Below are 12946 nucleotides of genomic sequence, written 5' to 3' on the forward strand. Positions count from 1 at the left end.
CACCTCTACTTGTAGGATATATAGACTGACACATAAGTTCATATTTAAGGCTGAAAGTGAAGTTCTTATTAATAGAATAATATGTAAGTTACACTGATAATGATGTGAAGGATTTACTAATAATATCTCTCCACACAGATTACATGTTCATATATAACAGGAAATCATGATTGCTATGATTTGAAAAAGGAAAAGGATTACATGATTGATGGAAACTATATACAATTTATAGGTTTAGGAAGTTTAGTCCATAACTGGCTGTTGTAACAGCTAGTTTTTTCTCTACTGCCATCAGTTAATTAGCAAACACCTAATGAGTTTTCCAAGAAAGAACGAGGATTTCCTGCCAACAAACATGACACCGGTGGTATGGTTAGTGCTTTAAAATCTCCATAAGCATTCCAACAAAATGGATCCAACACCAGCTCTCCTTTTGCAGGAAGAAGTTCCACATCCGAGAGGGTTATGTTGGTGCATGGAACTGAATCGCTGCAGGCAAAATGCATAGGAGGGCTTCTTATATCATAGGTTCCTTTGATACTTGAATATTTGATATGGGATACAAGGACCGCAGAGGTTCCATTTTTACAGTGTTTTGTTAGGCAATAAAATTGGTCAATCATGATTGGATTTCTAACATTATCCATTTTGAGGTTATCAAATGTGATTCCGGATACAGCTCCAGAACCTCCTTGCCATGTCTTGATTCTAACTCCGTTATCTGTGTTCTTTATCACCGAGTCCCTTACTGTGATGTTTGAAACACAAGCTCGCGAATTGTGGTTGCCTAAACTCCCAATGCTATATTTAACAAAACAATATCTTAAAATTTTGAGTCGCAAACATTGGGAAACTTTATAGTGGTTTAGCTGTGTGCATATAGTACCTGATTCCATGGCCAGGTCCACATGTGATGTTTCTAATGTCTACATCGTAACATCCTGATCCGATAGATACACAGTCGTCCCCTTCAAAAGAATCAATCATCAAGCTATTAGTATATATTAAAATGAAAAGGATCTTAATTTATCTGAAAAACAAAATTTGATTGAAAGATGACATAAAAAGTACTTGAGCTTACCATTAGATATAATAGAATCATATATCCGGACATTGTTGGCATTTTCTATATGAATGCCGTCAGTGTTTGGACTTAAAGCTGGAGCTGTAATGTGAACTGATTCTACATGGACATTGGTGCATTTATCAAATCTGAAGTTAAACTGAGGGCTGTCAATTATTTTAAGTCCTTGCACTGTCAAATTGTTGCTCATGAAGAACCTGATAGCCTATTTTACAAGTTTAAGCAGGAGATAAGACAATCCATAGGTTAAAAGTCTATATGAAATATGTTGATACTGTGAGGTAAATTTTTCTACTTACAACTGGGCTGTCGCATGGTCCTGGCAATGTACTTCCATTAGGTCCCTGCACGTAAAGGTGTCCATACATCAATTTTAATTTCTGGATTTGCAATATGATGAATCAGAAGAGATACTGACATACCTTGTGAGGCTTGCAGGGAAGATTCCACCATTTTTCTCCTCTTCCATTAATCACACCACCGCCTTGCAAAGACATCTTGTCGATTCTGTAAAACACCAGCCACTGATGTTTGCTATTCTTTGATGGCCATAATTTAGGTCCATCTGGTGGCATTAGTGTGCCATCAACCTTTCAATTTAGTAAATAAATAATTATTAATTTTCAAAGAATATGTCTCGAAGCTGTCACAAACAGGACTACTGATAAAAAAAACAATGTCTACCTGGAAAACAAGACCGCCTTTACAAGGGCCAGTGAAAATTGTGGACTGAATCATAAAAGAGTTGCCATTAGGAACAAGAATAACCCCGGATTCAACTTGGCATGCGGCATCCCAAGCTCTCTTAAATGCCTCTGTGTCATCAGTCATGCCATCTCCAACAGCACCAAACTTTCTGACGTCGTAAACACCAGTATTTTTATAAGGATCAACCTTAGGAGGTTGATTAGATGGTCCTGGTGCTGCTGGTGCCCCAGTTGGTGGCTGAGAAATTGGGGGTGCTGGGGGCGAATGTTTGCGTTTTTTATGATAATGATATCTAGCTTGGCTGTGAAACACCACAAAATTAAATGCAAGAAATGAAAGCAGCATTGCTATGCGCATAGATGCCATTTTTTTAGTAGACAAGATAGTGATAGCAGAAAATGAAATGGGGAATTAGTATATGCTTTGAGCTTTAGAATGTTAAGGACAAGTTTGTTGCAAAAGGACAACTTGCTTAAGTTTAGTTTGTAGAGGTACTTGCATGCAAAATCTAAACAGATTAACTCATGTATATATAGTAAGATATAGTGGTTGAAGTCTACTTCCAATATTATGTGCACCATACAATAATAGTGTGTGCATTCCAATTGTGGTCACCCCTCCCCTTGAGCTATCAAAGTGACTTTGTTGTACCTTCAGAATATATCACCTAATTAAAATAGAGGTGGAGAACAGAGTGAGAGCAGAAGAAACTGATAGAACCTTGATCCCTCGTTTTCAGTACAATTTGTAAAATAAAGATGTGCCTGGGAGGAAAATGAGCTTGGTTTCTTGCTGTGAACTTATAATTTGATTCCAGTTTTACTAAACAGTCCAAAACCAACTATACTGTCATAGCAAGATGATAGACAGGGTCCTGCAATGGTATTGATTTAAATTGACCTTTGTTTGGATACAATTATAGATTTGTTTTCAAATTTCACATTGTTTTCTCGCAAACTTAGAAAACTAATATTTTGTGGGAGGGACTTTGAAGCCAGGTTATGTCACCGCCCACAGAACCGACCAACTAAGCAAATCAACATCAGCTTTTGAGAAGGTGGGAAGCTGGCTTGAAATTTAAAAAACGGAATGTAGAAAAAGGAGAATGGTGTAACACTGCAACATTTCTAAGACCAGTCATGTTCTTTCCCATGACTCTTTATGAACATTCTCTTCTTCCAATTAGCATAGGAGTATATTTCTAAAACATTGATAACTTTAACTATTGACTCTATTATGATGAAGGCCCCTTCAACACTCCCCTCAACCAGGCCATGATAAATAAATGAGGGAAACCACTCCCTAAACCGGTATCTGATACCATGTTAAGTGGTCAGTTACTCTAGGTGTTAGATTAAGGACTCAACATGATCTTATATTATTCAACAAAAATATATATTCATCGGTTACAGGGGAACTTTCTTATGCAGCATGGCCATTTACTAGGAAGATTCATGTAAGAACTACTGTAGTTTGGTGTTGAGAGATACTGTACATGATCAACTGATCACCAAAATCCTCTATTTTGTTTTATCCTAGTCTGGTTGGGGTGTCAACATACAATTGAGGAGTATCTAATTTTGATGATATCTGTTTGCACACAACTGAATCAAGTGTATGCATTCAGTCAAGTGGCCTAGGGTAGGAGATCATGTGTGCTAGAGTCCGAAGCCGCGGAACTAGGAGTCCAAATCACCCTGGCCTCAAACAAATAACCCGACCTCAAAAGAACACCCGAGGCTGAACAAGAAATTTATATTTATTTTTTATTAATTTAGCCGGGGCTCCAGCCTCCTTAGGCCCCATCTTTCTGTCCTTGGTTAGAGTCTATAGATCACAGTTTCGATTTTCTCCTCTATCCATTTGTGACCTTAGAATTAGCATAAAAAGTGTCCAAAAATATCCAAGGACTTTTTGCGTAATATAAATCATAATATATCAGGATTTATGACTAAATTGAGTTGCGTTGTATGATCAGAAGACTGAATTGAGTTAAATATCATTATCGTTACCAAACAATGAACAACTTTTCTATATTTATTTTAGGAAAAACACGATCAAATCAAAACCTAGGAATGTTGAAAGGGCCGATTTACTCCATCTTTTGACAGAACACAGGAAAATTCAGCACCTATAGTAATTCATTCGAGTTATGATCCTCTCTCCACTCCCATATACCCTAATATGTCCTCTCTTTTATTATTGATCACTTTTTAACATTCAACATGATCAAACACTAACCGGAAATATCATTATTAATGAACCGGCCAATACAAAAAGAGCGAGCATATTAAGAGACGCCGGAGGTGATAGAGGATCCGAACTCAATTCATTCACAAGAGGTATAATATCTAAATGTAAACTTTTTCTGTGAATAGTAACTAAAAGAAATCACATTCATAAATTAAACAACATTTGGGAATAATTCCTATAACAAAATAATGAAGAATAGCCTAATATCCAAAAATCTAACAGAAAATTCAATTTGATTGATTATGGCAAAGGGAAGAAATCATACCAGTAAAATCGATATAATTCGAATACATTTGTCAGAGTATTTCGAGAAAGCCCAATAATAAAAACTACTAAAAACAAGAATAATTCGAATTTACTCTTTCACCCTCAAATTCTATTTTCCAGAGACATCTTCATTTTCAGTGGAATTTACCAGATGACACCCTTAATGGATCTTGCCCCAATTCTGCCTCTATGGATCATTGGATTTGGATCTCACCCTAAATTCTTGTGATGGGCAAGTCTGATTTGATTTTAATTATACATGTAAAAAAGTCTTTAATTTTAAGTGTTGCAAGATATTTACTACACAACTTGACCTTGGGTTGGGTGATCAAAAATTCAAAATGACAATGGTTCTACCATGATTTCTTCTTGGTGGGATTTATCTTCTATCTCTTGCACTATGCGGAAGAAGAATTAAGTTCTTCAACTTGTTCCTAGTGCTTTTTTTTAGAAAGAAAGGAAATATGCCTAAATATTTGGAAATAATTCCTTACAGGTTTGTATCAAAAATTTTCAACCCACTTTAAAATTTTTAGAACATTGTTAACGGCATTAATTAAATTGAGTGGTTAAAATGATAATCCTTTCGTCCTGATTTTCTTATCCACGATTTTCTTTATTGCTTATATAAAATAAATTGTCCCCGGTAAAACTATGTGAATAAAAGGAAAAAATATGATAAATATAGTATTTCGAGACTTATATAATGACAACAATTAATATATTTGAGTTGATTGAATAAAAAATGGATTTTAATTGATGGATGGATGAGAAAAATGTGACAGAGATATAATATAATAATTATTAAAATTTAATGAATGGGTAACTTGATGTACCGGGACTAATTATAATCATTATAAATGTATAGAAAAATTAATTTAAGAGTTTCTCAACTATATGTCTTTTATTATATAGGTAACTACATGCCTTTTATTATATAGGTCTTTGATCTATTTTTAGAAATATTGTGATTCTTAAATATTTTAAAAATTATATTTGCATCCTTACATTGAATTTTAACCAACGTTGTTAGTTAATTAGGGTTCTTTTGACTAACACCGTTAGTTAATTAGGGTTCTTTTGACTAACACTTTTAGTCAGTCAAAAAAATAGTTCTATCACCGTGATTAAAAAATGATCATGATTTTCAATTACCATTTCGGCATCCTACATCATCAAAACCTAGATATATGTATCTGTATATCAACTAACATAAAACCCTGAAACCCTAAAATTCTTTTAACCTTGAACCAGCCTTCCTATATCGCTGAGGGGCATCCATCGGTTTTCACCGGTGAAAAGTTTCGATCTCTTATTTTATTTTATTTATTATTAGTTCATCTCTTAGTTCATCTTTTATTAATCTTCAATAATTTCCCAATTTATTTGGGTTTTGTTTGTCTTTCCTTATGAGAAATTGGTTTTATTTGATTTGTTTGTAGTTCATCATGTCTGAGATTACAGATCTGCAGAATTTTCATGGTGTTGATACGGTGATAAATGTTTTTATGGTGATGCATTTGTGGTCGATTGCTCAAAATAATAATAGGAGGATTATATCATGTAGATATCACTTCAAAAAATCGTTGGGTTGCCTATCCAATAAGGAAGGATTCAACAGCGATATAATTATACGTTTGTTCAATTTCGATCATATATGTAGATGCCTTATGTCTTTTCATTATTGAATTATTTTCATTTTTCAAAAAAGAAACCTAGATATATGTATTCGATTTGATCTACTGAAACTTTATATATTCTTGATTTGACTTGATTTTAGAGAAAACATTGGAAAACACTAGCTTGGGTTAACTTGAATGTTACACAATATTTACGACTTTAAAATTTTCCCATTTCTCCAATTTTACTGTTTGTTATCATCAAACGCAATGCAAAATTGATGCTTTTAACAATACAAAACTGAAATGGGATAATGTTGCAAAATGTTAAATTATACATATGGATTTTGGTGTTTTTGCCACTCCTAAAATCCATTATTCTATCTACATATGGAACCCTTCATGGTCCAGAATATTGAATTTCTACACTAATTAGCGAGACGGACAAGTTTAAATTAATTTTCTATAAAAATCGTATAGATTTTGTGTTTGGAGTACCAAACCTATCACCACACAACTTGGCCTGCACGATCAAAACTGATAATGTATCGTCTCCGTGTTTCGTGGGAAGTACTCAATGTCACTCTCCATTGATCCTACTAGTATAACAGCTTCTCTAACTTGACTTCGTATCCGTAGGATATAGTTTGCATTCCGGGGGATATACTGGATGTCGTTTTTCGTCAGTCCTACCCTAAATTAGTGACATGAATTTATGCAACTCACACTTGTATTCAATTTAGATTTTTGTTTTCGTATCCTTGTCAATTTTGATTGTAGTGAATTTTATTCTTGTATTGTTGTCAATTTTGATTTTAGTGAATTTTAGCAGAGTTAAGCTTTGTTTGATATTCTGATTAAAATTATTGCACTGTTAGAAAAAAGTGATTATGAGAATATATTTTTGAAATAATTACATCATTGTTTGATAATATTTTTAATATGCATATATTTGGGAAAATTATATAAAAAAATGTTTTTTATGAGCCGGTGAAATCATCATTTACTTCCCGCAAAAACTTTAAAAGAGTTTTTTTTTAAAAGAGTGAAGGGTCTTACTTTCTCTACTAACAGCTTACAAAATAATTTTTAGTTGTTTTTCAGCAAAAAAATATTGTTGTTGCTATTTCAACAGTAATGTCAAACACACCATTAATAGAGTTATGATGATTTCAACAATTTTACGAATTTCTTCAAAATATCATGAATTTTTTTTATCGTAAATTACCCGCAGCTGGTACCCTTCGGGTGCGCACCGGATAAACTACGTGAACCAAGGTCAACCGCATTTAAGCGACATGCTCCGACTCAGGAGACATAATCATAAATTCTCCTCCCGTGAGATTCGAACATGTGACCAAGAAAATAGTTATCCTCCAACTGAGCCAACTCTTGCGGGCAAAATATCCCGCAATATCATGAATTTAACCCAACTTTGATGAAATAAAATGCATTAGCAAATTTATTAAAATTTACTATCACATTACATACAAAAAATTTATGAAATTTTCAATACGATCATAAATTTAATGGGCATTTTAAATTCTAAATTAAATAATACTGAATTTGAACAAATTTTTTAAAATCTAAATTAAATATAATATTCATAGATTTTTAAATTTTTTATTGAATAGCACTGTTTAAAGAACTCTTCAAATCCAAATAAATCTGAATTTCTGAATTTTTTTTAAAAAAATCTTTTAAATTTGAGATTGAATAGAGAAAATACCTAAAATATCTACATTTCCATCAGCACCCTAAAATACCCAGATCTAAAGTGTATGACCCAAAATACCGACAAGATATGTATTTGAAAAAAGAGTGTCCGAATGTATAAAAGATACACTTGATAACGTGTATCCGGTGTTATTTTTTTCAAAATTAACAAAGTAAAAGATACGCATTACTATAATACGTATCACCGAATACACATTTTCAAGATGCGTATCCCTTATATTCTAATTTTTCTTTATTTTTTAGATAACTTAAAAGAAAGACATGCATATTTCACATTCGTATCCAATGATGCGAATGTGAAATATGTATCCCTGAATATGCATATAAGAAATACGAATATGGTCAATATTAGGATCTATGCTGATGAATCCGATCTCTATATTTTCGATCATTATTTTCTTACGATGTACATCCAGAGTCATCACCTAATTGAATACTCCATCCCTAAACTTTATTACAGTAATACACAACTTGATTAATACACATTACATTATGCGTTATGAGTTAGATTAACTTTGAAAAGAAAAGATAAATGAAATTTTCAAAAAACAAAATGAAGTCGTGCTATCGAGAGAGAGAAGAGAGCCCGAATAGAAGCTCTAATAAAACTGTTTAAATAAATTACCTTTTTTATTTTTAAAATTTTCTCTTATTTTCACAATAACTCTTGAACACACGAGAGAATTATTATTTTGTTTCTTCTCTTTCCCTTCTTTTCTATTCTTTCCTCTTCTTCACCATAAAATCTTTGGAGTATAAAAAATATATTCATACCAAAAATATAAAATAACAAGTTTAGGCCGTTATTAGCATTGTGACTAGTGGTTTCACCTATCAAGTCCAACCCTGTTTGATTCCTCCACCGAAAGAACCGGTAATTCAAGAACTTTTGGATTTAGGATGAGCATTGGGGGGAGTTTTATAAAATATTCAAGGATCGGGGCAGAGGAAGGGGGGACGGGGTGTCCCCTGACTTCTCCCCGACCGAATTTCCATATTTCTCATTCCCTGCCCTGATTTCTCTTCATCGATTTCTGTAATATAAAATAATAAATTCATATATTTAATAAATATTTAAAGTACGTATGTTTCCTATTTATATATAAGTTTAGAATATTTATTTATTTCAGAATTGAAAATAATCATGTTTAATTACATGTACTCTTTGTTTATCTTTTATTTAAATAGATATTAATTTAATACAATGTTTAAAAATACAATTAAAAATTTAAACAGATATACGATTATATACATTATACATCATATTTTATTAAAATATATATTTCAAGAAATAGTTTTCATAATATAAAATATATGTTTATGAAAGAAACTAATCCCTGCCCGCGGGCATCTCCATTCTTCGTTCGGGGGGAATTTTTTCATTCGGGGAACGGTCCGAGATTCGGGGATCAAACGCGAGGATTACATTCCTCGACCCCGAAGTGACCCGATACTTATCCCTACGGTTTAGTTAAATTTAAAATTATCACTTATAATTTAAAATTGTTTAAAATGATAAATAAATTTAAAATTTATATTTAAATAGGTTAATTTTATGGATAACTTATGAATTATTAAAAATGTAAAAAAATAAAATAATTTGATGAACTGTCCTTTTGAATAATAATATTAATTTTTATCAAGTAAAATTATCAAAATAAATTATTTAAAAATTACCTCCAGCTTGTTTAATACTATTTTTAAGTTTTATCTTCTGACTTATTAGGCTAAAAGATTTTTAGCAAAACTCCAGACTCAAAATCTAGACAGCTGTAGACTTAAAATCTACACAAATGGGCACTGAATTTAGGATCCTCTAAACTTTTTTACATGTTTATCAAAAAAAGGGATATTCTCGATGGTACCCTTGTAGAATTGGCTTTTCTCAATGGTACCATCACGTTTTTGTCTTCTATACATGGTACCCTCTTGATAAAGACCAATTCCCATATTTGCACTTCTGTTAGATCAGTTGTTAGTCAAATGTTACTGTACACATGGAATAAACTTGTAAAGCATTTCAACTGAAATTTGGTGCCATTATCTACCATATACTGTAGAATGAACTGTTGGATGACAATAACTTAAAAAAACACAAACACGCATACAATTTTGCATTGACAAAAAATAATTACGACACCATTAACAAAATACGATTTATCATCCTTGCAAAGATATATCACCCAAGTACACCAACAATTCAACTTACAAAAATATAGATTATAATAAGTAAAAGTGCTACCAGTTTGGATCTTCGAACCAAAATACCATAAGTGCTAATAGTTTTTGGTGAAAAAAGCATAATAAAAGTGACAAAAGCATGTAATCAGGGTTGTTGTGATTGAGTAGTAACATTTAAAGGTTGTGATGCACTCCCCTTAGTTGTATATGTTGCTGCCTTGGCTACTTTTTTGGCTTCCTTGGTTGCATTTGACTGATCTCTAACCCTTGAATTTCTTACTAACTTGTGGTCAGCTGCTTTGAGTTCTTTTCCAGTAGGATCTCCCTTAAATGTCCTTATATTGTGGCTAAAATTACCACAATTTTTACACTTAACAGTTTTGCTTCTTTTTCTTTTTTGGTCTTCACCTTCCTCCTCCTATTTTCACTTGGCCTGCCCACTCCCCTTTTCATCTGTGGGGGCATGATGTGAGGGAGACCCTCATATGCTGGCCAACTATCCTTACCAGGGACTGGATTGATATTAAAGTTGTAGGTTTGCTTGTAGGTTCTAACTGAGTACCAAGAACTCACAAGCTTCTGTGGGTCTAACTTGACATGAAGCATATCTCTAACATCACGTGGCCCTAATCATGCCTACAAGGAATTCCAGCCAGCTTCCATGCCCCACTCGAGCACAGTTTGTTATTGAGTGATAAAGAAAACTGTGATTTACCTTCATGAATTTCATATTCACCGAGTTTGGACATTTAAGCTTTACAACTGATTGTTCCTTTTCTAATTTAATTCATAGCTTTAACTATCTTTGGACATATACCATCATCACTCCAGTTCATTGCAGTTTGAAACCTTGTAGCTATCATCACCATGCAAACTCTCCTAATTCCTGCACAAATTGAGATCCTATTTAGTAACAAGTGGAGATTGTAATAAAATTCAAACTATCATATTGAGATTACCTTCAAGTACAGTCAATACTGGCCTACTTTTATCAACTCCTAAAGTGGCATTAAAGCTCTCCACAAAATTAGATGTATTTGAATCATTGCAAATATTAGGATCAAACTTATGTTTGCTCCATGTGCATGGATCACCTAAGTTAGCAAACCCTTCCACTACTGGGTCACCACCTGCTACTTTTAGTCTCTCCATTGTTTTCCTAAAAGTGAACTGTGAAGTTGCATTACAAGTTCTCAAAAACAGTGTGTACATCATTGGCCAAACAAATTGTTTTTTGTAATTCCTGCTAAGGTGCCTAAATCAGTACCTCTCTTTGCTGATGGCCATACATGTTCAAGTGCAAGATCAATACACTACATTTGTAAACAAATAATATATTAGTAAGCTAAATTAGGAAAAATTAAGCAAGAGTAAATAAATCAAAACAAGTCACATTTTGCCTGTCACTTATGATTGTCCAGTCCTTTCTACTTGACTCTTTCACAATTAAGTAAATGTTCCAGAGAAAGAATGACCAGTTCTCCTTGTCTTATACACTCACCACGACATATGTTAATGAAAAAATTTCATTGTTGGCATCCATTGCCACTGCAGAGAGTAAGACACCCCCATAATTTTCTTTTAAGTGAGTCCCATCAATACCTATAAGAGGTATACAACCTGCAAGGAATCCCTTCCACATGCATGAAAGTGAGTGAAATGAACACAGTGCTGAATAGTAGTTGCTTGGGTATGCTCTATGTTTCAGCATAAGAACAATATGCCTTGGAATCCGGGTTAGTGTCACAGATAATCCTTGTATAAGCTGTAAAACCCTTGTAGGATTCATCTTGTCCCCAAAAAAGTTTCTCAATAGTATACTTCTTCATTGTGTACAATGTTGATTGTTTCATATAAATTCCATATCTCTGGAAAAGCAACTCATTCAATGCCTTCCCTGAAATTTCAAGGTTCGCTCTTATGTCCTCTAGCAACTTTGAAGAAGCCCACTTCACATCACATATGGGATTATAAGTCTCTAGCCCCCTGCAACTATGAGTATTTGGTTCAATCTTCTTCATATTAGTGTATGTGCCCTAGAGACAACACTATTATGTTTATATTATGAAACATTTTGATTATTAATTATGATTCTATGGATTATTCTTTAGTAATTTATTTTATCTTTATTTTCTGCGATAAAATGTTAGATTAATAATTATCCTTGGAATATTATATGTAAATCTATATCTCTAAGTACGTGACTTGGAAATGAGATTATGAGAATAATATTGATATTCCTAAAGGTCCCTAGTCAAGTATTATTGTTTAAGGGAAGATAATAAATATGTTGATACTAGTGTGTTTGTTGACTGATGATCACATCTCGTTGATCATAGGTATGGTGATACTAAAGTCAAAACAAACACACATATATTAAATACATGGTGCTGGATTGACCCGTTGTGAGATACTACATGTTTAAAGTGTCATAAGTTAATCTCACAATGATAATGATGTATTAGTCCTTAGACCTGAAATCATTATATTTCTATACGAGAATTAATATACTTTGATACTATTGAAAGTTATCCTTGATCGGGTAATCATAAAAGTAGATATTGGGTATATTATGAATCGTATGAGAAATATGAATGATCTAGATGGAATTTAGCCCTCCTATATTAAAGGAGTGATATTATTGTCCTCTTTATTGAGTAAGACTATAAAATACATGGCCGTGCTCAAATACTGATTTGTTTAATAGTTAACTCATTGATCAAGGAAAGAAGGATTAAACGCTTGCAGGGGATGACACAATGCATGCCTCGAGTTTGATCTATAATATAAGGCTAAAGGAATTATATTACATTGTACATTATTCACGAAAGGTTTAATTGATTCACCAATTATTATTATTACTTGGGAGCAATGATGTATTACTGGATGCCACTCATTGTTTATAATTTTATTATTGGAAAATAAAATTATTGCAAACGTAATAATAACCTAAAGGGTCACACACAAAGAACGTTTAAACGGAGTGTTATTTAAATTATGAATTTAAATATTTTATTATTATTAATCGAATTTAATTATTAAATTAATTAAGTAGACTTGATTAATTGTATATATATATTAGAATTCGAATCTAATA

General features: G+C 32.8%; 1 protein-coding gene across 1 annotated transcript; it reads right to left on the minus strand.

Moving 5' to 3' along the window:
* Positions 1-299: 299 nt before the first annotated feature.
* On the minus strand, positions 300-2278 carry LOC141682789 (polygalacturonase At1g48100-like). The gene is made up of 6 exons (XM_074487486.1): positions 1769-2278; positions 1507-1674; positions 1384-1428; positions 1082-1289; positions 887-968; positions 300-801 (listed from the first exon to the last, which is right to left on the minus strand). The coding sequence occupies exons 1-6, from the start codon at positions 2156-2158 to the stop codon at positions 300-302; spliced, it is 1395 nt and encodes a 464-aa protein (XP_074343587.1). The 5' UTR covers positions 2159-2278.
* Positions 2279-12946: the final 10668 nt, after the last annotated feature.

The sequence above is a fragment of the Apium graveolens genome, chromosome 9 (assembly GCF_009905375.1).
Source record: "Apium graveolens cultivar Ventura chromosome 9, ASM990537v1, whole genome shotgun sequence".
In the NCBI taxonomy this organism is placed as follows: Eukaryota; Viridiplantae; Streptophyta; class Magnoliopsida; order Apiales; family Apiaceae; genus Apium; species Apium graveolens.

Coding starts and splice junctions, on each gene's coding strand:
- LOC141682789 (XM_074487486.1), bottom strand. CDS start 2,158: ATGGCATCTATGCGCATAGCAATGCTGCTTTCATTTCTTGCATTTAAT. Junction 1,675..1,768: donor AAGGCGGTCTTGTTTTCCAG/GTAGACATTGTT, acceptor CTAAATTGAAAG/GTTGATGGCACACTAATGCC. Junction 969..1,081: donor TGATTCTATTATATCTAATG/GTAAGCTCAAGT, acceptor ATTCTTTTGAAG/GGGACGACTGTGTATCTATC.